The 27,549-nt window shown below is 43.2% G+C and overlaps 1 protein-coding gene across 1 annotated transcript in view; it reads right to left on the bottom strand.

Annotated features, from left to right (window-relative positions):
- Window positions 1-27,549, bottom strand: part of LOC134932949 (sodium-coupled monocarboxylate transporter 1) — a 65,992-nt gene that overhangs the window by 17,043 nt on the left and 21,400 nt on the right. The window contains exons 5-10 of the mRNA XM_063927827.1: window positions 11,749-11,903; window positions 6,698-6,838; window positions 3,771-3,900; window positions 2,743-2,831; window positions 2,200-2,312; window positions 1,452-1,519 (exon numbers count right to left, since the gene is read on the bottom strand). Of these exons, the coding sequence (XP_063783897.1) occupies window positions 1,452-1,519; window positions 2,200-2,312; window positions 2,743-2,831; window positions 3,771-3,900; window positions 6,698-6,838; window positions 11,749-11,903 (696 nt within the window). The remainder of the gene's footprint in view (window positions 1-1,451; window positions 1,520-2,199; window positions 2,313-2,742; window positions 2,832-3,770; window positions 3,901-6,697; window positions 6,839-11,748; window positions 11,904-27,549) is intronic.

Raw genomic sequence — 27,549 nt, 5'->3', positions numbered from 1 at the left:
CCCATGTTTTTTGAGCTAGTGGAAAAGGGGTATAAGATAAAGCTTTTTTCTTTTTAATGCAAGCAAGTATTAAATGCATGTAAATGGATATTGGAATGGACTCAAATGGATATGGGAATGGACATCATGGTTCCAATAACCTCGTGGCCACTAGTATTTGTAGTCAGGAGTGTTTGCACTGTGGCTAGGTTTTTCCCTATGCCGCCTTGGCCTCAGTGTGTTTCTAGTTTTCTACACTCCCTCATTTGCAATTAAAAGCAATTCTTATCCATCACGTCAACCATAATTGCATTTAACATGCACTTATGAAGCACCAGTGAGATTTAGGAATAAGGTTTATGCTAATTTTATGACTATGGTTAAAGTTTGCATCTGTGGCTGTCTAAAGATAATATCAATTTGGAAATATGGTTTTGTTTATTTTATTTAAGAATACAGGAACACGTATCGCAACTAATAACTTGAGTGAGCAGACTTCTTTCTCTAAAAGAAATGAGGTCTGTGTCACCGTAGAACCCCAAGGGCCTGTGTTGCATGCTTTGTGTTGCATTCAATATTACTGGCGCTTCAAATTTCTGGGTCGAACCCACCGAGAAGTGGCTTTAGTGAATCCAGCCTGAAGGATCTGATTAATAGTAAAAGCCAAAGGGTGAGACCATTCATGTTTTTATTAAATGCCAAGATTATATTAGTAGAAAAATACAGAAATCTAGGAATCAACGGGATGCAGTCAAATTGCTGGCAGTCGGGATCTCGGCGGTTAGGATACAGACGCTGGAATCCCGACTGCTGACAATGCCGCCAGCTGGAATCCTGGCTGACAGTAGTGGGAATAGAACCTGTGACTGCGCTCACCCCGCTGCCGGCATACTGATGGCCGGGATGTCGTTGTCTGTATATTGACGGCCGTCATCCCGACCGTCGGTAATTCATACTGATCAAGAATCAGATAATATATTTGTATTATTGGTCTATTGGCTCAACTTTGTTTTCTGATATATGTTTTATTAACACTTTATTAATAAGTATTTACAACATTACAGAAACATTAAATAAGTTAAGGAAAATTATACTTTATATATATATATATATATATATATATATATATATATGACAATTAAGATACTATTCGAAAAAATATACTAAATGATAGACTATGAAACTTTCTTCTCCTGTAACTGACTTGTAACTCAAGGATCAGGAAAAAGAGACTATTCATATTGTGATAATCTGCTTAATAAAAAAGATGAACACAATGGGGGAGATTCAAATGTTTGAAAAGTCAGTTGGGAGTCTGTTTTTTCCTATCTAATAGACAGGAAAAAACAGACACCCAACCGACTTTTCAAACATTTGAATCTTGCCCATTGTGTTTATGATAAGGAAAATGTTATTCCTGACAAATGCTAGAAATTGCTTATCTGTGTCATTACTTTAGTGATAACCATTACCTGTAATAAGCCACCCATCAGGGACGCCAAGCCAGCCATGGCAATACACACAGCACCGTACAGGAGACCTGAGAGATCACAATTTAGAAACTACTTAATATAGCTATAACGCAAGAAAGACTAATTATATGTAGTGCTGTTAAAGAACAGCAACAACAGTATTATATACTGGGGGTAGTATCCCAAGAATGATGAAAATAGTGACGCAATGTACGTTTTTTCTCTTTTTCTCTTTTTAAAAACTCATTTAACAGCATGGGTAAGAGCAAGATATAACATGGGTAACATCAAGGTATAACCCATGCAAGTACGTGGAGAATATACAAAATCCACACAGTTTGGGCCCTTGTGGGAATCGAACCCATGGCCTCAGTGCTGTGAGGTAGTAATGCTGACCATTACACCATCCGTACTGCCCTATGCATATGCGTCAATGCTTGGAGAGTGATAAAGTGGAGAGAGATAAAGTACTAGCCAATCAGCTTCTAGCTGCCATGTTACAGGCCGTGTTTGAAAAATGACAGTTTGGATTCATTGGTTGGTAGTTTATCTCTCTCCAAGCGTTGACGCATATGCCCCATTATTTTGAACTGAGTCCCCCCCTTAGATTATATTTACTTACAATGCATATGGATATGGTAGTGCCCTAAATACAGTACATAGTTGATATATTCATGCCTTTATAGTAGCACATATTGCAGATGGTAGCATTGTTTCAGTAAAGTATAGTATGTAAGTATCATCATACTTGTTCCTTTGGAAATCCATGACAGCTTGGTTTCACTGAGCGATTTGAAGTAAGGTTTTATAAGGTCTTCCACAGTAACAGCAGCCAAAGCATTAATACTGGACGATACAGTACTGGAACACACAATAGATAGTGTCGTTATTATTATCTTTACTTACTCTTAAAATGAAATATTCAAACTTTTTTTTTTCTTTAATATTAGTGTGAACTATCCTAATATGTTACGGCATGTAATTTATGTTTGGTGCTTATCATCTAGAATTAGTCAGTCCCCTCTATGACCATCACCACAAACTGTAGAAAAGGCCCAAGTCATGCATTATGCAGAGGCACCTAGGGTATTGTGGTAATACAAACTAAAATTAAAAGATGCAATGTAAGTTTTCATAGAGATACTGCATAATGCAAAACTGAGTCACATAATGCAACCAAATGACTTTTCACTATCTTACCTTCCATTACTAGTTTTGCCATACAAAAAAATGAGTAAGGAACCTGCATACACTTAAGGAAAGATAGGTTATGTGAATTAAGGATCTTCACCTTAAGGTTCCACTGTATGCACATGACACAAATAGTCCTGGAAGTCCTGGATAGTCCCGCAAAATGTCAAGAGCCAGGTACGGCATAAGCTAAAAGTAAATGAGATAATATTGTTATAACAACAATTGTACATTTTGCTATTTCACCTAGCCAATTGTAATAAAATAAGTAAAAACTAAAGTTTTATTCTTTGTAGATCTATGCCACCAGCCGACACTCCAATCCTATATTTCAAAAATGCCCAGGTGCCATCAGATAAAACCAGACATGTAGAAGAGGGATGCAGTCAGGATCCCAGCTGTCAGGAACCCTTCAGTCAGAATCCCGACACCGGAATCCTGACACCAGTCTGAATGCTGACACCGGCAAGATCCTGGCACCGGAATCCCGACAACTGTGATCCTGAAAGAAGAGACAATGCACTGCAGCAAAGGTAAGCCGCCCAAGGGGGGGTCAGGTTTAGGCTGTGTGGGGGGGGGGTTATGTTTAGGCTGCATCCTGGGGGGTTAGGAGTACGCTGTGGGGAGGGAGGGTTAGGGTTAGGCACACCCCTCTGATGGTTAGGCTACATGGTGGGAGTGTTAGGTTTAGGCTGCGGGAAGGGGGGGTTAGGTTTAGGCACCTCCGGGGAGTGGTTAGGGATAAGGAACAAAGGGGGGAGGTTAGAGGGTAGGGAGAGGGTAGAACACCCAGAACTCACCCCTGTCAGCCTTTCTATGTTCGGTATCCCAGCATCAGTATTTTGAGCGCCCGGATACCACACGGTGGTATATTATACTAATCGCATGTCATCTACGTTTCAGTTTAATATAAACTTTCATCAGGACATAGGTATTGCTGATGTAACATTTTATCCTTAGTTTTCTTTTGAATGCTAATTAGTTATTTTACAATGCTGGAGACTACTGTGAAATATACTATTACATATATTTAATATAGTTAGGACATTTAGCAATTGATGGACCTAAATAAAATATATATTTTATATTCCAATGTAGCTTGATTATAATAGATTCATCTTTTCTTACCTGGTCTGGGGCGGATATAAATTTGGCAGACCAAGGGTCACAGTCCTTATATATTGAATACATAGCCAATCCACTTAGGACTGCACAGGCTAGAATTGCCCACAGTCCTAAAAGATTCACATACAGAGACCTATACAAACATTAAATGCTAATTAATACAGAGTAATAATGACTGTTGTTCATGTTCATATTTAGTATAGACAAATAAGCTTAACCTGTAACGTGTTGGTTTGAAACATAAGAAAACAAACCATTTGAATGAAAGCTTTCTAAAAACAATATTTTACAGCCCTCACTACTGTTAGTGAGGAAGATTTGTAAACCTGAGAATCCCAGCATCACCACTGTACACATAGAAAGTACCCAAAAACGGGTATAGCACCCGTTCTGCAGAACAAATACTGCTTGGGTCTGCTAGGCACATGAGTTTGGCCAAATGTTGCATATATTTAACCTCATTTGCAGAGCAGTAAAGTAACCAAACTGAATGTTGTGAAATGAGACTACTACAATGAGATAAATGAGTGTAGAGGTAGTAATATTTTCAGGGGTGTACCTTACCATATACTGCTATTTCCCCTTCTACAAAAGGACTTAAATTTTGCATCAGTACAGAGATGATGGAGACCAGGGGGTAAATTTACTAAGGTGTGAGGTTTTTTAGAACTGGTGATGTTGCCCATAGCAACCAATCAGATTCTACTTACCATTTATCTAGCTGCTTCTAGCAGATGATAGATATAATCTGATAGGTTGCTATGGGCAACATCACCAGTTCTAAAAATCTCCCACCTTAGTAAATTTACCCCCAGGTCTAATCCTATACTTTTAATGAGGCAATTTCCATAGAAAGTGCACTGTGCAATAAAAAGAAATAATAAAAAAAAAAAGCCAGGATGCAATCCATATTTTCACACAGTCCCAGCTCTGGTGTCTCTGTAAGGGGGTCCCACTAAAGAACGTATACATGCCCAAAGGCTACACCCCTCCCTTTTGTGATCCCCTTGGGCAGTTGGTATAATTAATAAGATTTGGACTTCTGGAGCACCAGAATGAGATCATTGTTCATTATTAACGAAAAAGAAAAGACAAAAAAAAAAAAAACACCACTTTCACACTTTTCTACAATGCTTCCTCATTGATCCGTCATAGTCCTAATGGAGGAGGAGGGGTGAACCCAAAAAATGAAGTCTACCCACGCCACACTAAAACAAAGTATCAAAGAACTTCCAAGGACTTCTCTTTATCGTCATACAATCATAAATAGCCAGAGTGGGAAAACACCTGGGAATGGCAGCCAGTGAATGGAGGGCACAGGTGGTCTCAAGAGCTACATTGTCTCCAACCTTGGAAGAGCCACAGTGTTTTATATACGTAGATCTGGTAATCTCTGAGAGAGGGGCATGCTGTATCATGTGACCCCCTGCATACAGACACCACTGCCTATGCTGTACATTATGACAAGGTGTCTAGACTCTTGTTGTAATGGAAACATAGTGGTTGAGGGTTAGGATTATACATCTGTTTGTTTTTATTACACAGTTTAATTGTTTAATTGCCACAGTATAATCAGACTGAATATTCAGCTGAAAAAGTCATCAGTTAATCAGTATTTACTTAATAATGGGTATAAAGTGATGATATAGTAAAATAGAGATTGCACTGCAAAGACTTTTCGGGAAAACCATTCCAAAGTATTGAGGAATATATTGATCCAACTCAGGACATCTCCCTATCTATACTGAGAGTGATATGTTGGTTCCCTTTGTTTGTTTCTAGTTTGTGATTTATTTTATATGATTATTTGCTATACAGCCGACTCAAAGTGTAATACATTGCAATTTATTGATTAGATTATATCAGAATACGGTTGCTAATCAGTTATTTGTGTACTAGTTACCATCCTATCAAAATGATGAAACAACAAAACAGAAATGTCAGTGACGGCAGCTTTGCGCGCCCAAATGGAGCAACAATTAAATTGCTCCTTCGGGTGCTCTCTAGTGGTCGCCAGCGCACAAAACACTTTAATTTCCCCCATAGAGGTGAGGAGCAGAGTTAGCCTTTTATTATATATAATTTGTTATTTAGTTTACCTAATACAATTTAACATTTTATTTATTTGTTAAGTTTCTATGTTGTATCATAAGATCAATTTTATCACAAGAATAATTCTAGCATTATGTTACGTGAACGGCTAATATTTTCTGTCATTTCCAACAGTACTTTTCATCTACTTCTCTGTTCTTACCAATATTCACCAATAACATAAACAGTCATACTTGCCTACCTGACTGTCTCCATGAGGGAGAAAATGCTCTGTTCCTGGACTTTCCTGGTAATGTATGATTGCCATCACCTGTGGTGAGCTAGTTAATTGATAAGAAAGGTGTTTCACCACAGGTGATGGCAATCATACATTACCAGGAAAGTCCAGGAACAGAGCATTTTCTCCCTCATGGAGAGGGTCAGGTAGGCAAGTATGCATAAACATGACAAAATAAGTCTGATGTTTAGTAATAAGAGGTGTGAAGTTCAATGTGTTCTAATTCAGTGAACACCTCATTGAGAAATAATATTCATGTATATTTAACTAGATAAGTCATTAATGTAGAGTTCACCAAAGTACATATATAGTAAACGTAAGAGTATTAAATTGCTTATTCTTGGCATGTCTTGTATTCTATTGCAACATCTCACTTCTCTTCCTTATTACAGGTGCAGACTAATTAATGAATCACAGGTGAGATGTCTCAAGGGCTACATTGTCTCAAGTAAACTTGGGTCAGCAGTTGTATCATCTATCCTATTACATATTGTAAAATTTCCGATGTCAGAGAGGTCATTATCCTCAGAGCATAATGATGTGACAGTGCTGCCTTGTTAACGGAGTATATTTTGATAGTAACACGTAATCTCATACTTACATTTTTGCTTGGAATATGGTTTTGCAAGCAATATATCGCTGTACTTGTGACTGATTGACACCATAGATTCCAGTCCAAGTAAAGGTTCCTCCAATGATAATGGTCCAAAAGGTGTGTCGCCGGAGTGGGTTGGGATCAAAACTAGATAAAAGTAATAAAAATGCAGAAGGGTCAAACAAAACAAATGCTAGTGTAGGTCTTCAAACTACAATTAATAAAGCATTTGTGACAATTTATAAAATTCCGCTCATTTCACGTCCTGTTCATTTCAAACAAATACAGCAGATAATATTGATGAAATGAAGGATACTTGACCATTCTGTGCGTCCAACAACAGTAGTGTAATTGGAATTTTTTAGGACACTGGGCTCCAATTCACAGAAACTTGTGGTGAGATGTAAGAAATGGTTTATAAAGTCACTGATTATAGCATGACATAGATATAACAGATATTGTAAGTATAAAACAGAATGGAAAATCATAAGGTATGATATACCAGATTTAGGAATCTATTTTCTAAGCCTTGGCTAGAGATAAAGTGGAGAGAGATAATATACCAGCCAATCAGCTGCTGTAATGTTACAGGCAGCGTTTGAAAAAGGACAGGAGCTGATTGGTTGGTAGTTTACCTCTCTCCACTTTATCACTCTACAAGGTTTAATGCATTGGCCCCACAGTGAATAGACATTCAAAATAAATAAAGTAATATTACTTATAATGTTATTGAGTTTAGGTTAGAAGAAATAATGAGTCATCTTATGAAGACAAAATGTGTCAAGTTCTTTAGCTAAAATATAAATATGGAGCCTTCATTTCAATGTATGTATTTAGTCACAGAATTCTTAGGTAATTTACATTACCAGCTTGTTATATGTGGTTGAATAAATAGGTGGTGAGAATAGGTAAATTGTAGGTAAAATAAATACGTGGTGCTCCAATACTGCACAAAATTAGAACTTTCTACTCTGATTGGTACTAGGCTCATCTTAAATTCTTTATTACTCGTACATGCTTGAGCCCTATGGTGCTGACCTCCTCCACCACTTTTCCCTTTCTGTTACCCCCCCCCTACATGTTGAATCCAATATTTGGTAAATAAAGAACTAAAAAAGCTATGTCTATTTCAGAATACTCTTATATTATTATAGGTTTCTAGATGTATGGTTATCTATATGGGATCGGTACACGTGACCGGCGGAGAGGATGCCGGCGGTCACAATACCGACGCCATCATCCCAATGGTCACTATCCCAAGAGGGGTAAGTATTCTTCCTTCTCCCCCAGCCCCTAACCCTCCCTTACCCAAGCCTAGTCCTAACCTTCCCTTTAGTGCCTAAACCAACTACCTCCGCCCCAGTGTTGCCTAACTCTAACCCCCATTCCCTGGACTTGGCCTGCTTGCATTTGTGAAGAATGCATCTGTTAAGAATGTGTTTTAAGAATGGAGTTAGAACCGGAACTGAAAATCATCTCTCCTCTCTTCACAGGTAAAAACATCATCCTCACGCTTGTATATCTGAGTCTCTCATCACTCTCTGGCTACACTTTTCACACCCCAAGAAAGTTTGTCTGCAAATGTCTGTGATCCTTCTTCAATGCAATATCCCCTCTGTTAATTAGCTGAACTTCTGATTGCACACCTCCCCCTTTGCCAGCTGATATAGTTGGAGCATTTAAGAGCAATATTATCAAGGCCTGCAGTCAGGACTTGGCCTGCTTGCATTTGTGAAGAATGCATCTGTTAAGAATGTGTTTTAAGAATGGAGTTAGAACCGGAACTTGAACTGGATTTGCACTACGCTAAAATCTCTAATTAAACTAGTTCCCCAAACACTGCAACTCAGGACCATCATGTGGCCTCTCCTCACCTCTGCCATGAGAACACCAGGACCAATGCCTACTACTCCTCTGTCCAAGAACATCGTGACTGCCCCCGGGACTACTCCTCAAGCTGAGCAGGGAACTGAGGGACGTGCGCACCAGGACCAGACTTTGCTGGGTCAGTTCCATTGGACACTAGTGTGCTCCCCACATTCTCACACCCTCCCGCACTGCTCTCGTGAGACCAGGTCATTTATCATTTTCACAAAATAATGTTACTACAGTTTTCCTGCAAATGTGTTTTTTTTCTCTTCTCTACCATCCCAGTGTGTGCTATTCCTGTAATGTGTACCTCCATTGGTTGCACACCCTGCCAGCAGTAACCTACGCAGTGCGCCCCACATGGCTGCCTCGGATGGTTCCTCCATGGGCAGGGTGTGCTTCATTTGGATCTTTCCATGCAGGACATAGCATACTCCTACACACGTGTCAGTTTTCCCATACATGCATTTGGCCCTTGTATGGCTCATCACCCACTGTGTAACCTTCGTAGTGCGCCCAACATGGCTGCCTTATCTGGTGCGCTTGTGGATTGGATGAAAAATACATGGACCTGATGGTTTTAGTGGAACCCTACTCTGAACTTAAGGACTCTGCAATCTCCCCGTTTTGTGTTCTCTTCTAGGGGTGGACTATTCCACCCTGGGTAATCCTACGCACTGTGCCTAAGATGGCTACCAGACCTGGTACCTTGTGAGGGTGGAATACACAACCCCTGGAGGTTATTACCCAAAATGCCTACACCAATCATGCATTATTCTTTCTGTCTTTATTGTCTGTGTGGTTTATCTTTTGATGTAATACTTAAATCTTCTGTATTATGTGCATTGTTTGAGTTCTAGTTGGCGCCGCGGATGGCTGCCTCGGTGCTGCGCTGTCAAGCAGCCTTTGTTTTTAGTCTTACATGTATAATATGTCTAATATGTCGAGTCTATTGTACAGTTGCAATGTGCAGTATGAACTCATATGTGTAATGTTTGTAATGTATGCTATGTTTTTCCCCCTTCTTATGCTATGTATTCCCCCTTCATATTGCTGCTTGGCGATGCATTGTACCACAAAGAATTCCTAGTGTACGTGAGTACACCTGGCCAATAAAGCTGATTCTGATTCTGATTCTGCAGACTAACCCTATCCTCCCCCCTCTCCCGCAGACCAACCCTAAACCCTCCCCCTCCCCCGTGTGGTTACTAAACCTAACCCTTCCCCCCACAGCCAAACCCTAACCCCCGCGGCTATACTATCCTTTTGGCTCACGGCTAGGGTTACCATCTCATCCCTTTAATTCTGGATACATATTAATTACACAGGTTCTGTGGCTGGCTGACTTCAAGACTCCATTTCATCTGGTTCTAATCAGCCACAGAACCTGTGTAATTAATATGTGTCCAGAATTAAAGGGATGAGCTGGTAACCCTAATCACGGCTTTTGGGAATCCGGCGTCAGTATGCTAACTTGCTCGGGATTTCGGTGTCGGTGTTCTGACAGGTGTCGGGATTCCGACGTCGGCATTACAACTGCTGTGATCTCAACAGGCGGGATTGTGAACAAATACCATCTGTGTCTATTATATACTTAAACAATGGCACTGAGCCATCTGTATTTGTTAAAAACCAATTACATTTCTACTTCTGTTTCGTTGTGTTAAATTGCTAAAGACTGCATCAAATCATACTATGGATTTGAACAGAAACATACAGTATTGTTCTGGTAAGTGTCTGAGTATACACATGCCAGAGAATGCTTGTGTGCACAGAGTATTGCTCTTAAGTGATACTGTAGTTTTCTTATGGTTGGCTGGCATGACTTCTGCATGCTGGTTTGGAAATGTAAACTAACCATCATGCATTGTGTAAAAAAAAAAAAAATAGAAAAGAAAACTTTGCTGTACTAAGAAGCTGGAAACATAGGATCTAATTCAGAGCTAGCCGCAGTTCTAACTTCTAATGCAGCACGAGGTGACTTGTGTAAACAGACTGCTGTTCTAAGAAGCAGCATTGGATCCTTTGCTAAAACATCGGGCAGCTGAGTGAGCCTGAGGCTACTCAGATTGGCTGTCACAGCAGTGTAGCTGAGGCTAGGAAACCTGCGTCAGAAAATGAAGATCCTGGCGTCGTCACACCCCAAAAACGAGTTCACCACATTTTCGGGAACGCTGCCCATCCCCATTTTTTATATAAATTTATGCAATCCACTCTGCGTCAGCTCCTACAATTAAAATGTGTGGTGTGACAACACTGTGCTCGACTCTATTTATTCATATGTTGCTGCACCTGGTGTATGAGGTATACCTCAATACCTCCAGACAGCATGGAAATGAAGGGAGGGGGGAGGGGGGGGGTTTACACCTGTGCTCAACAAAAACCCACACTGTAGGCTTTTTTAGTATATAAAAAAAGGGTTATGTATTTATTTTTATTACAATACTTTGTGTATGTGTATCTTGATAAAAATATGTACATTAAAAAGTCTAAAGTGTGAGTGTTTGTTGCGCAACGGTGTAACCCCCCCCCCCCCCCCCCCCCCTTTTAAGCTCCTACAATGTTACTTTGGCCATGCTAAGTAAGACGGATCTGAGACAGCGACAGTGGGAGTCTCAATACAAATCCTGGCAGCTGCAACATTTACATATTTTTGCACAGCTACGGAGTACTCAGTCCCAGTTGTGACTGCATTTGCGTACACCTCTGAATCAGGCTTCCAGTTTGGAAAGAGAATCCAGGTTCTTTGTTGCAAAGGAAGTGGTATAAAGTTGCAGATTGAGCGTGATGTTGTATGGCAAGGGTCGCTTGTGTCCGACCTCCCTTGTGTACTTTTTCCTCAACCCTGCTCATTTTTCCTAATGTTTCCCCAATCTTGTGTCTTAGTTCACAAAGAGTGTACTAGGTTATTTTTGCGAAGGAACTGGTATAAAGTTGCAGATTGAGAATAATTATGGATGGCGGGGACAGTACATATTAGGCCTGTTACGTGTACTAAGTATTTAGGAATAGTGTTTTCATGTGGCTAAGTGGTGCAATAAAGTGGGCAATTTGGTGCGATTTGAGGATAGATGTGGCCACATCTGTAATAATGTACACATTATGAATTCTTTATTAAAGGAAATAACTTTAAAACATACATTAAAATACATAACGGCTTTATAGAATAACCTAATAAAACGACTTACTCCCAAAAATTCAGCCGATCTCCATAGTAAGAGTCATTCAAGATGGGGGCAATTCCGCCTTGTACCACCACAGCTCGTATAATCACAGAACTAAATCCAGCAACCATGATGCCAACCTGGAATACATCTGTCCACACGACCGCTTTAAGACCTCCCTGTAATGTGTAACACAAAGATATGGATGGATGGAGAGTTTACGCCATATGTGCTGCTATTGTCCTGAATGTACACAAAATGATAAGATTATTAAGCATTTCACACAGGGCCTAATTCAGACCTGATTGCAGCAGCAAATTTGTTAGCTAATGGGCAAAACCATGTGCAGTACAGGGGGGGCAGATATACCATGTGCACAGAGAGTTAGATTTGGGTGTGGTGTGTTCAAACTGAAATCTAAATTGCAGTGTAAAAATAAAGCAGCCAGTATATATCCTGCACATAAACAATATAACCCACCCAAATCTAACTCTCTCTGCACATGTTATATCTGCCCCCCACCCCCGCCCCCTGTATTGCATTTGGTTTTGCCCATTAGCAAACAAATTTGCTGTTGCGATCAGGTCTGAATTAGGTCCACAATCCCTACATATATTTTGATAACACATCAATAAAAAAAGTATACATTTTTAAGTACATTATTTATTTATTTATTAACAGTTTCTTATATAGCGCAGCAAATTCCGTTGCGCTTTACAATTGGAAATAACAATGATATAACAAAACTGGGTAATGACAAACAGTCATAGAGGTAGGAAGGCCCTGCTCGCAAGCTTACAATCTTCATATATCATGATGACACCATTGGTATTCAAGAATACATCTCTGAAAATCATCAATCAGGTCTTTTTTATATTTACCAGCAAATAACAAGCACAAGAAAAACCATATTGTCATGAATTAGTAATCTGGTGCCCTTTGCTAGGAACATGACATAGATCGGGATGTAATGAAGTCCGAGTTCAGAGGCCGTGCGGGATGCCGGCCGAACTAGAACTTTTTTTTAAAGGGGCAATCATTTAAAAGGCATAGTTTAGCCTTATAAATGATTGCCCCTTTAAAAGAAAAAGTCAGAGTTCAGCCAGGATCCCGCACTGCCGCTGAAGTCGGACTTCATTACGTTCCGCCCATTGGGGTCATTACGATTTGTTCGCTCGTTGCCGATTTTCGCAACGGAGCGATTAAGGCAAAAATGCGCAAGCGCATGGTACGCAGTGCGCATGCAGTAAGTATTTTAGCACAAAACTTAGTAGATTTACTCACGTCCGAACGAATAATTTTCATTGTTGAAGTGATTGGAGTGTGATTGACAGGAAGTGGGTGTTTCTGGGCGGAAACTGACCGTTTTCTGGGAGTGTGCGGAAAAAACGCAGGCGTGCCAGGATAAAACGCGGGAGTGTCTGGAGAAACGGGGGAGTGGCTGGCCGAACGCAGGGCGTGTTTGTGACATCAAACCAGGAACGAAACGGCCTGAACTGATCGCAATCTGTGAATAGGTCTGGAGCTACTCAGAAACTGCTAAGAATTTTCTATTCGCAATTCTGCTAATCTTTCGTTCGCTATTCTGCTAAGCTAAGATACACTCCCAGAGGGCGGAGGCCTAGCGTGTGCAATGCTGCTAAAATCTGCTAGCGAGCGAACAACTCGGAATGGCCCCCATTATCTCTAAGAGCCATGGTTCCAATCCCAACTTATTACAAAAATGGGATTTTAATACCTACCGGTAAATCCTTTTCTCCTAGTCTGTTGAGGATGCTGGGGACTCCAAAAGGACCATGGGGTATAGACGGGATCCTCAGGAGACATGGGCACACTAAAAGACTTTGACTGGGTGTGAACTGGCTCCTCCTTCTATGCCCCTCCTCCAGACCTCAGTTATAGGAATTGTGCACAGGGGAGACGGACATTTCGAGGAAAGGATTTTTGTTAAACTAAGGGCGAGAGACATACCAGCTCACACCACAAACACACCGTACAACTGGATCAGCAGGAAAACAGATAACAGTATGAACCAACACCGCCACAAGCTGAATATAACTGATACACAAACCTCGTGTAACCGAAAATAACTAGTATCAATACAACTGAAAGTAACAGTCCGCACTGGGATGGGCGCCCAGCATCCTCTACGGACTAGGAGAAAAGGATTTACCGGTAGGTATTAAAATCCTATTTTCTCTTACGTCCTAGAGGATGCTGGGGACTCCAAAAGGGCCATGGGGTCTATACCAAAGCTCCAGACCGGGCGGGAGAGTGCGGACGACTCTGCAGCACCGATTGAGCAAACATGAGGTCCATCTCAGCCAGGGTATCAAACTTATAGAACTTAGCAAAAGTGTTTGAACCTGACCGCATAGCTGCTCGGCAAAGTTGAAGTGTCGAGACCCCTCGGGCAGCCGCCCAAGAAGAGCCCACCTTCCTGGTAGAATGGGCCTTTACTGACTTCAGCAAACGGCAACCCAGCCGAAGAATGAGCGTGCTGAATCGTATTACAAATCCAGCGTGCAATAGTCTGCTTGGAAGCAGGATTTCCAATCTTGTTGGAAGCATACAGGACAAACAGAGCTACCGTTTTCCTAACAAGAGCCGTTCTGGTGACATCAATTTTCAAAGCTCTTACGACATCAAGAGATTTTGGGACTGGCAGAAATTGTTGGCGAGTCCTCAATTCCGCTCTATCCAGATGAAAAATCAAATATGGGCTCTTGTGAGACAAAGCCGCCAATTCTGACACTCGTCTGGCAGACGCCAAAGCCAAAAGCATGACCACTTTCCAAGTGAGAAACTTTAACTCAGCCTTTCGCAAAGGTTTAAACCAGTGAGACATAAGAAACTGTAACACCACTTCAAGATCCCACGGTGGCATAAATGGAGGATGGATATGCAGCACTCCCTTCACGAAAGTCTGAACCTCAGGAAGGGCGGCCAATTCATTTTGAAAGAAAATAGATAAAGCCGAAATCTGCACTTTGATGGAACCCAATTTCAGGCCTGCATCCACGCCTGCCGTCAAAAAATGAAGGAAACGACCCAAGTGAAATTCCTCCGCAGGAGCTGTTTTGCTTTCACACCACGACACATATTTTCTCCAAATACGGTGATAATGTTTTGCCTGACCTCCTTTCTAGCCTTAAGGAGAGTGGGGATGACCTTTACGAGCTAGGATTTGGCGTTCAACCTCCACGCCATCAAACGCAGCTGCGGTAAGTCTGGAAACACGCATGGCCCCTGCAGTAACAGGTCCTCTCTTAGAGGAAGCAGCCAAGGATCTTCTATGAGCAATTCCCGAAGATGCGGCTACCAGGCCCTCTGTGGCCAATCTGGAACGACGAGTATTGCCTGAACCCTTGTTCGTCTTATGATCCTCAGCACTCTTGGAATGAGAGGAAGCGGGGGGAACACATACACCGACTGAAACACCCACGGAGTTACCAGGGCGTCCACTGCACTGGCTTGGGGGTCCCTTCACCTGGAACAATACCTCGGAAGCTTCTTGTTGAGGCGAGACGCCATCATGTCTATTTGAGGAATTCCCCAACGCCTTGTCACTTCTGCAAACACCTCTGGATGAAGGGCCCACTCTCCTGGATGGAGATCATGTCTGCTGAGAAAGTCTGCTTCCCAGTTGTCCACGCCCGGAAGGAAAACTGCTGACAGAGCGCTCACGTGCTGTTCCGCCCAGCGGAGAACTCTTGTGGTCTCCGCCATTGCCACCCTGCTCTTTGTTCCGCCCTGGCGGTTTACGTACGCCACCGCTGTTATGTTGTCCGACTAGATCAGGACAGGTAGACTTTTAAGAAGGTTCTTCGCTTGCAGAAGGCCGTTGTAAATGGCTCTTAACTCCAGAACATTTATGTGGAGACAAGATTCCTGGCTTGACCATTTTCCCTGGAAACTTCTTCCTTGTGTGACTGCACCCCAGCCTCGGAGACTTGCATCTGTGGTCAGCAGGACCCAATCCTGGATTCCGAATCTGCGTCCCTCTAGAAGGTGAGAACTTTGCAGCCACCACAGGAGAGAAATTCTGGTCCTGGAAGATAGACTTATTTTCCGGTGCATGTGCAGGTGAGACCTGGACCATTTGTTCAGCAGATCCCACTGAAACATCCGGGCATGAAACCTGCCAAACGGAATGGCTTCGTAAGCCGCAACCATCTTCCCTAGCACTCGAGTGCATTGATGAATCGACACTCTTGCCGGTTTCAGAATCTCCTTGACCATGGTCTGGATTTCCAGAGCTTTTTCCGCCGGAAAAAACACTCTCCGTAGTTCCGTGTCTAGGATCATGCCCAAGAAGGGCAGCCGAGTTGTCGGAATCAACTGAGACTTTGGCAAATTGAGAATCCAACCATGATGTTGCAGAACCATCAGGGAGAGTTCTACACTTCTTAGCAACTGCTCTTTTGATCTCGCCATTATCAGGAGATCGTCCAAGTACGGGATAATTGTGACACCCTGCTTGCGTAGGAGTACCAACATTTCCGACATCACCTTGGTAAAGACCCTCGGGCCATGGAAAGCCCAAACGGCAATGTCTGAAATTGGTAATGACAATCCTGCACCGCAAATCTTAGGAAGGCCTGATGAGGAGGATATATCGGGACGTGTAAGTAGGCATCCTTTATGTCGACTGACGCCATAAAATCCACCCCCTTCTAAGCTGGAGATCACAGCTCGAAGAGATTCCATCTTGAACTTGAAAGTTTTCAAGTATGGATTGAGGGATTTTAGATTCAGAATCGGTGTGACCGAGCCGTCCGGCTTCAGCGCGACAAAGAGGCTCGAATAGAACCCTTCCCCCCGTTGGGACGGGGGAACCGGGACAATGACCCTCTGTTGACACAGCTTTTGTATCGCAGCGTTTACTACTTCTCTTTCTGGAAGAGAAACTGGCAAGGCCGATTTGAAAAAGCGGCGGGAGGGCATCTCCTAAAACTCCAGTTTGTACCCTTGGGACACTATGTCTAAGACCCAAGGATCCAGGGCCGATTGAAACCAGACCTGAGTGAAGATACGGAGACAGCCCCCACCGGCACGGACTCCCGTAGGGGAGCCCCAGCGTCATGCGGTGGACTTGGCAGAGGCGGGGGAGGACTTTTGGTCCTGGGCGCCAGACACAGCAGGCGACATTTTTCCCCTTCCTCTACCTTTTGAAGCGAGGAAGGACGAACCCCTTCCTTTTTTGTATTTATTAGGCCGAAAGGACTGCATCTGATAATGGGGTGCCTTTTTCTGTTGTGCGGGAACATAAGGAAGAAAAGATGACTTACCCGCAGTAGCGGTAGGCACCAGGTCAGCAAGGCCGTCACCAAACAAGACACTACCTTTAAAAGGGAGAGCTTCCATAGTTTTCTTTGAGTCGGCATCAGCATTCAATTGATGAATCCACAGCGACCTCCTGGCCGAGACCGCCATGGCATTGGCCCTTGATCCCAAGAGGCCAATATCTCTCGCTGCATCCTTCAGGTAATCTGCAGCGTCCTTGATATAGCCAAGAGTCAAAAGAATGTTATCCTTATCAAGGGTATCGATATCAGAAGCTAAATTATCTGCCCACTTAGCAATAGCACTACTCACCCACGCCGACGCCACAGCAGGCCTGAGTAGTGCACCAGTAGCAACAAAAATGGCCTTCAATGTCGTCTCCTGCTTGCGATCCGCCGGATCCTTGGGGGCAGCCGTCTCAGGAGACGGAAGCGCCACCTTCTTGGACAGTCGGGACAGAGCCTTGTCCGTGTTGGGTGACGACTCCCATTTCTCCCTGTCGTCAGAATGGAAAGGATATGCCATAAAAATTCTCTTGGGAATCTGCCACCTTTTGTCAGGTGACTCCCAAGCCTTTTCACAAAGAGCGTTCAGTTCATGAGAGGGGGGAAACTTCACCTCAGGCTTTTTCCCTTTAAATAAACAAACCCTTGTATCTGGAACCGGAGGTTCCTCAGAAATATGTAAAACATCCTTAATAGCCACAATCATGTACTGAATACTCTTAACCACTTTCGGATGTAAAGTGGCCTCATTGAAGTCGACACTGGAATCAGAGTCTGTGTCGGTATCTGTATCTGCCATCTGGGTAAATGAACGTTTTTGTTACCATGAGGGGGTCTGTACCTGAGACAAGGCGTCCTTCATGGATTTTCTCCACGTTTGTGTCTGAGAATCAGATTATCCAGCCTCTTAGACAATAACGCCACATTTACATTCAATGTACTCAACATATTCACCCAATCAGCAGTCGGCTGTGCCAACAGAGTCATTCCCAAATCTTTCTCCGCGCCCCCAGTAACTTCCTCCGGGGAGGAACACTCAGCCTCAGACATGTCGACACGCAGTACCGACACACCCACACTCACACCGGCCAAAAGGGGACAGACCCACAGGGAAGCATGTAGAGAGAACACAGAGGAAGTATGCCAGCTCACACCCCAGCGCACATATAATACTAAAGAAATAATATATGATGGCTGCGCTGTAATTATATATACATATATAGCACCAAATTGCATGTGCCAACCAACTCCCCCCCCCCCCCCCCCCCGTTTTGCTCCCCAGTACTTGTAAGGAGAGTGGAGGTCCGGGCCAGCGTCTCTGCAGCAGCTGTGAAGAGAGAAAATGGCGCTGGTGAGCTGTACGGCTAAGCCCCGCCCCTTCCCAGCGCGCTGTAGTCCCACTTAAATTTAAATTTTTTATACTGGCTGGGGTAACGTACACGGTGCTTGGGCACCGAATATGCCTCTTTTGCCAGTAGTGAAATGACCCTCAGTAACTTGCTGCCCAGGGCGCTCCCCCCCAGCGCCCTGCACCCTGTGAGTGCCGTTGGTGTGTGGGAGCATGGAGTGCAGCGCGACCGCTGCGCTGTACCTCCGTTACTGAAGTCTTCTGCTGTCACTGAAGTCTTCTGTTCTTCTAATACTCACCCGGCTTCTTACTTCTGGCTTCTATGAGGGGGGTGACGGCGCAGCTCCGGGAACAAGCAGCTAGGCGCACCAAGTGATCGAACCCTCTGGAGGTAATGGTGTCCAGTAGCCTAAGAAGCAGAGCCTTTGAACTAAGAAGAAGTAGGTCTGACTGCTCTCCCCTCAGTCCCACGATGCAGGGAGCCTGTAGCCAGCAGGTCTCCCTGAAAATAAAAAACCTAACAAAAGTCTTTCCAGAGAAACTCAGTAGAGCTCCCCTAGTGTGTGTCCAGTCACTCCTGGGCACAGAATCTAACTGAGGTCTGGAGGAGGGGCATAGAGGGAGGAGCCAGTTTACACCCAGTCAAAATCTTTTAGTGTGCCCATGTCTCCTGCGGATCCAGTCTATACCCCATGGTCCTTTTGGAGTCCCCAGCATCCTCTAGGACGTATGAGAAATAATGAAAAACATTGCAACAGGCGTAGGCCTGGAGTAGTGTTTTGCTGGGACACACAGCTCAGTAGTGTCGCTCTGGACTCCCCGGCCACCCCTCTCAAGGGGAGCCCGAGCAGCTAGAATTGTGTTAAGAAGTAGAAATCTGATGCCTGGAGAAGTGGGTGAACAGTACATTGCGTATAAAGAAGTCAAGAAATGATCTATATCTATAAGCTTATAGCACAAGGTAATGCAGGATAATTAGTTTGGGAGGTGATCACCACAACAAGCTGCTGCCCTCACGCAACCATTCATCAAGATACAAACGCTGATCCTGAAGATGATGCTGGCCAAAGCGGTATTGATGATGGGATTTAAGAAGTGGTAATTGGTGAAGATGAAGAGACATGTTTTAAAAGTCTTGAAGAATAGTAAGCCACAGCACAGATTGCTGATTCAAACCTCCATATGTGTAGAAATGGTCAGGAAGAGAGACAAATATTTAACTGCAGCTCTGGTAGGAAAAGTTTACACCAAATCTTCCATCAGCCATTCATACAGCAAGAAAAGGAAGTGTGTCAGAGCTTCGAAGGGCTCACAACAACTTTATGGTAATGATTATATTACTTAAAGTCACCAAAGTGTCTATAAAACTGTTTCCAAGGACATGAGAAAAATCAGCATAAACTAACACAAGAAAAATTCTATACATCACAATGAAAGAGAATATCAAGAAAATCCCAATTCTGCAATTTACTGACAAGAAACATTGGAAGCACCTGGGCTTTACTGTCCACCTAAGCAGAAGAGCAGAGAGTAGGCCTGTGGATATGTAGACATGTATGACTCCCCTTCTCCCCCATAGTTTGGCCCGGTGATACACTGTTAAGCCCAAGGATGTAAGTGTACATAATTGTTCTGCAGCATTTGACCTGTCTGGGATCCGGTGGAATTCAGGCACAAGAAGCAGTGGCCAGAATTATCCAGATTTAAAACTCTTTCCTGTTCATGTTCTGATTTCTAATGTATAAACTGAACATGTATTCAGCGCTGCTGGCAGAATAATTACAGACTTATCACCCAAAAATTTGAAAATATATTCGTCTGGGAATCTGGAATTTTTCCCTCTATTTAAAAAGCATCAGATTGTTATTTCTTTATTTCTGTAAATAATAAACCTGGGGTAAGGGTAATTTATCAGGCACCCTGCTGAGCTATTTAAATTACTAGAAGTAGTTGCCCCTAAAGAAAAGCAATCTGTAAACTGTAGAATAATAACACCTAATCCATTTATTAAAAAACCTTACAAACCGTTCTGCAAACTTTATAAAACAGTAACCACTAATCTAATTTTAAAAATGTTCTCTTTAAAAAGCAGATAGCAAACAATACATTTTAAAACAGTAACCTTATAGCCACTACAACCATGTACTGTAAAGGTTTGCTGGTCTTAACATTTTACCCCTTTTAGGAGTAAAATGTTGAAAAATCCCTGCTTACTGGGTAGCTGCTAATAATACCCCTTTCAGACTGCCGGCTTTGAACACGAGTTATTGCACATGAGCACGCATAACCCGTGTTCATGTGCGGTCTGAAAGGTGCCAGGGGAAATATCTCGGGTCGTCCCGGTATTTCAATCCTGGCAGAAACCAGGGTTACATAGTTACATAGTATCTAAGGTTGAAAAAAGACAATTGTCCATCGAGTTCAACCTATTTGTGGTCTCCTATGCACAATTATTTTGTATAAAATTTTGACTGAAGTTGATGACTGCCGTTACGTTTTACCCCTCTTTTTTATAATAACCATAGTGCGTGACTATGCCCCGTAACCCTGGATATCCTTATCCATTAGGAATTTTATCTAACCCATTCTTAAAGGTGTTGACTGAGCTGGCCATTACAACTCCCTCAGGCAGGGAATTCCCAAACACTTATCGTCCTTACCGTAAAAAAGCCTTTACGCCGTATTGTGCGGAATCTCCTCTCCTCTAACCTGAGCGAGTGTCCACGAGTTCTCTGTGTTGATCTAACCAAAAACAGGTCCTGTGCAAGATCTGTATATTGTCCCCTTATATATTTGTAAATGTTGATCATGTCCCCTCTTAATCTTCTCTTTTCCAGTGTAAACATGCATAGTCTTGCAAGCCTTTCCTCGTATTCCAGCGTCTCCATACCCTTAATTAGTTTGGTTGCCCGCCTCTGAACCTTTTCTAGCTCCAGGATATCCTTTTTGTAGTAAGGTGCCCAGAATTGTACACAGTATTCAAGGTACACAGTCAGCGTTGAACTCGTGTTTTACCCGGCTCGCTGTGCGGTGTGAATAGGAGCTTGTGGATGGGTGGTGCTTGGAGATCATGTAATCTCCAAGCACTGCCCCCGCCGCGTCATCGCTGACGTCAACAACCGGGCAATAGGCGGGGGGCCTGAGGCGAGTCACACCCTGGAAGCTCCCATGTCAGGCTCCCAGTTGCGACCCGCCTCAGGCAGTCTAAAAGGGGTATAACTGTCACAGTTTTCAGACCACCCAGCAGGTAACATGTTCTAGGTCACCCAGCAGGTTTGCAGGGAGAGTTCACCAACTGTCATAGTTTGCAGAGTACAATTTTGATGAATTGTAAATGGCAGGAGGTTGTTTTGCCACATAACTCCAAAACAAAGCCACAAATTACAACACCAATATTTGTCTGTAAATCGATAGACCAAGGCCTTAAAGTTGGTATAGAATGTGCTCTGCTCAGACAATAGCAACATAAAAATTTGTCGCTCCTAAAAGTCATCATTAATACATCCTTCCAAATAAAGGAATCAAATAAATACTGTAAACTATGTAAAATACAGACACATTGTTTAAGCTTTTGCAAGATTCATTATTTGGCAAATTGAAATGTATCCCCAGCAGCAGCTCTGCATATATATATATATATATATATTTAATATTCATCAGTATACTTCCTTACTGCCAGAGTTTAATTGAGAATATAATAGAGCTATTTTGCCTTACTAAGGTAAAGACTGCCTATCACTGCTGAACCAACATCACAATTAGACCCCCTAGGGCCCTAGTACTACCAGCAGTGCCCATCCATCATACTAAGTCCTGGTCAAAAGTAATACAACATCTGGTCTAGAATTTTATGGTAGATTTGGCTAAAGACCAATGAACTTCAATACCAGTATATACCTTCATATACTGAGAGGCTTCCTGAGGCACCACTACTGACAGCGCATCAATATGTGTTCCTACCTCTGTCTGGGGATATCCTCTGTTTTAAAACTCACTGTGCCCCTGAAATGTCAGCTGGGTGCCGTTAGGTTAAAGAGTGGAAGATAACCGCTGGCCCACTCTTACTGCTAGCTCTTACTGCTGAATCTGTGGCCTCCATTAGCCCACTACTACCAGTGGTTGGCTTCACCCCACTCCCTCCACCCAAAAACCACAGGCTTTCTAATAAGTACATCATTTAAATGACAGAAAAGCCCTCCCATTACGTAAAAGTTCCAGATAAGCTGCAAACATATACCGTGATGTTGGTACAAAGGTGGTCATTCCGAGTTGATCGCTAGCTGCATTCGTTCGCTGCACAGCGATGATGCAAAAAAAATGGCACTTCTGCGCATGTGTATGCGGCGCAATGTGCACGCGTGACGTACTATTACAACTTAGATGTAGTTTCACACAGGGTCTAGCGAAGCATTTCAGTTGCCCTGGTTGCCGCAGAGTGATTGACATGAAGTGGGCGTTTCCGGGTGGCAACTGACCGTTTTCAGAGAGTGTTCAGAAAATCGCAGGCGTGCCAGGAAAAACGCAGGCATGGCTTGGCGAACGCAGGGCGTGTTTGTGACGTCAAAACAGGAACTGAACAGTGTGAAGTGATCGCAAGCGCTGAGTAGGTTTTGAGCTACTCTGAAACTGCACAAAAAAACTTTGTAGCCGCTCTGTGATCCTTTCGTTCGCACTTCTGCAAAGCTAAAATACACTCCCAGTGGGAGGCGGCATAGCATTTGCACGGCTGCAAAAAACTGCTAGCGAGTGATCAACTCGGAATAACCACCAAAGGCCCTAAATCCAGACCAAACATAACTTCATCTTCATGCTTAAACTGCTCTACAGAAGAACTTTCGGAGGCTATATGTAACGGTATCCGGTCAGATGGTCGACAATGTTAAGGTCGACACTCATTAGGTCGACCACTATTGGTCGACATTGACATGGTCGACATGAACAAATGGTCGACACATGAAAAGGTCGACATGAGTTTTTCACATTTTATTTTATTTTTTGGAATTTGTTCATACTTTACGATCCATGTGGACTACGATTGGGAACGGTAACCTGTGCCGAGTGCAGCGGTAGTGGAGCGAGGCACCTTGCCCGAACCATGTCGAGCATAGCGAGCCATGCGAGGGGACGTGGTGCACTAATTGGGGTTCCCTGTCACTTTACACAGAAAACGACACTAAAAAAGTAAAAAAATACATCATGTCGACCTTTTCATGCGTCGACCTTTCACGTGTTGACCATTTTCATGTGTCGACCATGAGTCCATGTCGACCATGTCAATGTCGACCAATAGTGGTCGACCTAATGAGTGTCGACCTTAACATTGTCGACCATTCATACCAGAACCATAAGTAACACAAGGAACCCTGAACAATATCAATAAGATATTGCAGCTTTCACCACTAACTGGAAGACTTTTTGATGTCTTTCAACTTGCTACATCGATTTAATTTTTATCTCTGACTGCTTCAATATCCGTATTTCCACCTTGTCCTTATTGCTTTTTGAGAGCTGCTACAAATGTGCGTCATTGGAACTGATCTTCACATTGTACGGACAGACGAAGGCTGAAAAGGAGACTACGGAAGAAAAGTAGTGTGGGCACACAATTTGAATTATGAAAATTAGATAAGTCAGCTGCTGGTTTGATTAGTATATTTAATTTATTAAAAAGATTTTTTTACAAATGTAATATGATTCCTTAAAAATAGAAATTCATAATACCCATTGAAAATGACAAGGGAGAATTTTCGCACCATCCCTGACCGGCAATCCCCGTTGCTGCAGACCGTCGCGCCTGCGCATTATGGTGCAATCGCATGTGCAGCTCAGATCTGATCGCAGGCTGTGAGAAAACGCAGCCTAGTGATCAGGTCTGAATCGGCCCCATAGAGTTGCAACTAACCAACAGCTTATGCATGCATATTCTTAACCTGCAATATTTAAACCAGCAATTGCTAATTACAAGGATCCCAGTGATTGTAAGTTTTTCTCCCTTGTCGTTTTCTATGGGTATTATGAATTTTTATTTTTAAGGAATCATATTAAAATTAAAAAAAATATTTTTTATAAATGAAATATACTAATCAAACCAGCAGCCAACCTATCTAATTTTCTATATTTAAATTGTGCGCGCCCACTACTATTCTTCCGTAGTCTCCTATCACATTTCAGTGGATATCCTGATCTACCTTGTGAGGGCAGCCATTAGAATATTGCATGGGACTTGATCATTTATCTTTCTTTAAAAAACAATTGATTAGCGCCCACTATAGTGTTGTATTTTTCTATGTTTCTCTTAGAAGGCTGAATAGGCATGAGGCTAAATAAGAATCCTGTTTTTTTCCGATTGGCTGGATATGACAGCCTTTGTTACTATGCAGATTCAGCTGGGTGGTGTGTTGTTGTCAGTGTAGGGGTTGAGCCAATTAGGACTTGGGGGTGTTGATGTTGTGGAAGGGTATTTAAGGGGTAGCGTCTAGTTTACCTTCGCGGTGAGGACCTTTCCCATAACCCCCTGGGTCCATGTCACAATCTATTTGGAATAGTAAAGTGTGACGAGCGAAGCAGAGCGGAGCGAGACACCAAGCCCGAAGCATGGCGAGCATCCACTGCTACATAGAATTTTTTTTTTTACCTCAAACGAACGGAGAACAAAGAAAACATTTAGGTGCAGTAAGGGTGGAAGTTGTCTCCTGCCCTCTCGTTTTGTCACTTCCAGGTCCTGAGCACGAAGGTAACATAGACACAACCGTATTTAAGGAGGCTGTTTTGTGCAGGCAGCCTCTTGCTGAATTTTCCACTGGAGCCCGCCCTCCCACCCACTTGTTACTGCTTTGTTGATTGCTTCTTTTTCCCCATTCAGGGGAGACGCAGCATGGCGGGAGAGCACTGAGTCTCTGTGGCTTTCTGTGACGCAATAGATCGTTTTGGGGCACCTACCCTATAATGTCCTTGACTAATTTGTCCTGCTCGGTGCAGGGGACCTGGGCGCTTCTAGTGCGGGAGCGTTCAGACTGTGTCCGGAAGGTGAGGTGAGCCCCCACGACATTAGTGCGTCAGGAATTAGTTAAACGGATAAGGCTGGAACTGAGATTGCAGCATCTCCTGGACACCTTTCCTCTAAAGGGGGGTACTCACGGGAGAGATGTGTGCTGAGCGATCTTAACACAGACCGCTCAGCACACATCTCTCACCCCGCTCAGCACAGCGCGATGTGCTGAGCGAGGGGGAAAGCCGACGGGGGCCGCTCACTTCACACAACGGTGAAGTGAGCGACCCGCTAGATTGAGCCTGCATGCAGCTCAATCTAGCATCGGCGATAGCGATGCGCGGGGCCGCGCATCGCTATCGCTGGAGGGCATACACACGGCAGATCCATGCTTAAAATATAAGCAATCTAGCAAGATTGCTTAGATTTTAAGTACGGATCTCTCCGTGTGTACCCCCCTTTAGGTTAATTATAATTGAATAAAAAGCTGTGACCTTTAAGCCAAGCTGTTATTGTGTCCGTGTCGTTATTTCAGATATAGATAAGTTTTTTCTTAAGGGGTTTAATTCAATTGGTATGTTATAATAAGGTCATGTAAGGGCCATTCATTTAATTAGTTAAAGGTTGAATGTGGTTTTAGTATTACAAAGTTTAATGGGTTAATTGGGAATAAACTAATGAAGCTCTTCTTCAATTATTATAAGTCTACTGCCCTTGTGTGGCCAAATGTGTAATGATACTGCTTCATATGCAAAAGACAGCAGTTAAGAATATATCTCCTATTTAGCTTCTACAAGAGTTATCCTATGCCTCCCTCCCACACAGTCCGATTGTAAAACAGCAAGAAGATTTAACCCCTTTATGTTGTATCATTTCTTTGGGTTCCTTATATTAAGTATAATGCATACAGTGAGTCACCATCACACTACTAGAAAGGAGCTACCTCTAACAGCATGCCATGCAACACTTTTTGCAACAGTAGAAAAAAAGACTCTATAGCCAACATGCGTTCATTTACCATAACAATGTCAGACCAAGAAGTGAATTCTGACAGTATCCAAACTACTGAAGTGGACATATTTGCACTACAAGGTCTAACAAATAATCCATCACATGTATTCCTTTGCCTCAGATCTTCATTAATCAGTGACAGATCTTAAAACGGGAAGCAGTTAGCTTTCCGATGGATGGGATCCCGGCGGTCAATATACCAATACCGGGATACCGAAGGAGGATGCAATGCCAGCATCTACATACTGACGTCGCTCGGGATGCCGGTGTCACATTACCGACAGCCAGCATCCCAATCGTCCTCACAGCGGGGTGTGCTGGCATTATGCCGTGGGGGGGGAGGTTAGGTTTAGGCAGGAGAAGGGGGGGTTAGGGTTAGGGAGCAGGGATGGGAAGGTTAGGGTTAGGGACCAGGGGGAGGGAGGGTTAAGTTTAGGCACTTAGAAGGGGAGGTTAGGGTTAAGCATCAAATGGGAAGGGTTAGGTTTATTCAGCGGGGAAGGGAGGGTTAGGGTTAGGCACCACTGGGAAGGGTTAGGCACCCACAAGGGAGGGTTGGGGTAGGGATAATGTGAGGGTTAGGGGGATTAATGGGGGTCTGTCGGGATTCTGATGGACGGGATGCCGCTGTCAGTATACTGACAGCCGGCATCCCCTCCAACGGCAAATCATACTGAACCCCTTAAAACAGATCTAAACTCAATTGCAAACCACACAGCTGTAGTAAAGCATAAAGTAAATTCATCACACCAATTTAAATCAGGGACTATTAGAGGAGAATTCAATTGTTTTATGTGCCGTGCTAATTAATTGGCGGCCAATGAAGCAATTCACTTGTTGCTCCAATCATGCGTGAATGCCGATTGTGCCCACATTTCTGTTTGCTGCCTCCTGAGGTGACGAACAGGAATATGCAAAAAGTCTGGGGTTTGGGTGCCCAAATAGGCATGCTAACTAGGGCTTTAGACAGGTTTAGACATTTTCACAAGGTCTATTTGGGCGCGACAATCGCAATAATTAATGGCCCCCTGGAAATAATTGAATTGCTCCATCAGGTGCTCATTAATTATTGTGGTGTGAGGGGAGATGTATTAAAGCTTGGAGGGAGATACAGTGAGGAGATAAAGTACCAACCAATCAGCTCCTGATCATTTTTCAAACACAGCCTGAAACATGGCAGTTAGGAG

The sequence above is a fragment of the Pseudophryne corroboree genome, chromosome 6 (genome assembly GCF_028390025.1).
Source record: "Pseudophryne corroboree isolate aPseCor3 chromosome 6, aPseCor3.hap2, whole genome shotgun sequence".
Taxonomy (NCBI): domain Eukaryota; kingdom Metazoa; phylum Chordata; class Amphibia; order Anura; family Myobatrachidae; genus Pseudophryne; species Pseudophryne corroboree.
The sequence above is the reverse complement of the archived record's forward strand: the minus strand, read 5'-3'. Positions and strand labels throughout refer to the sequence as shown.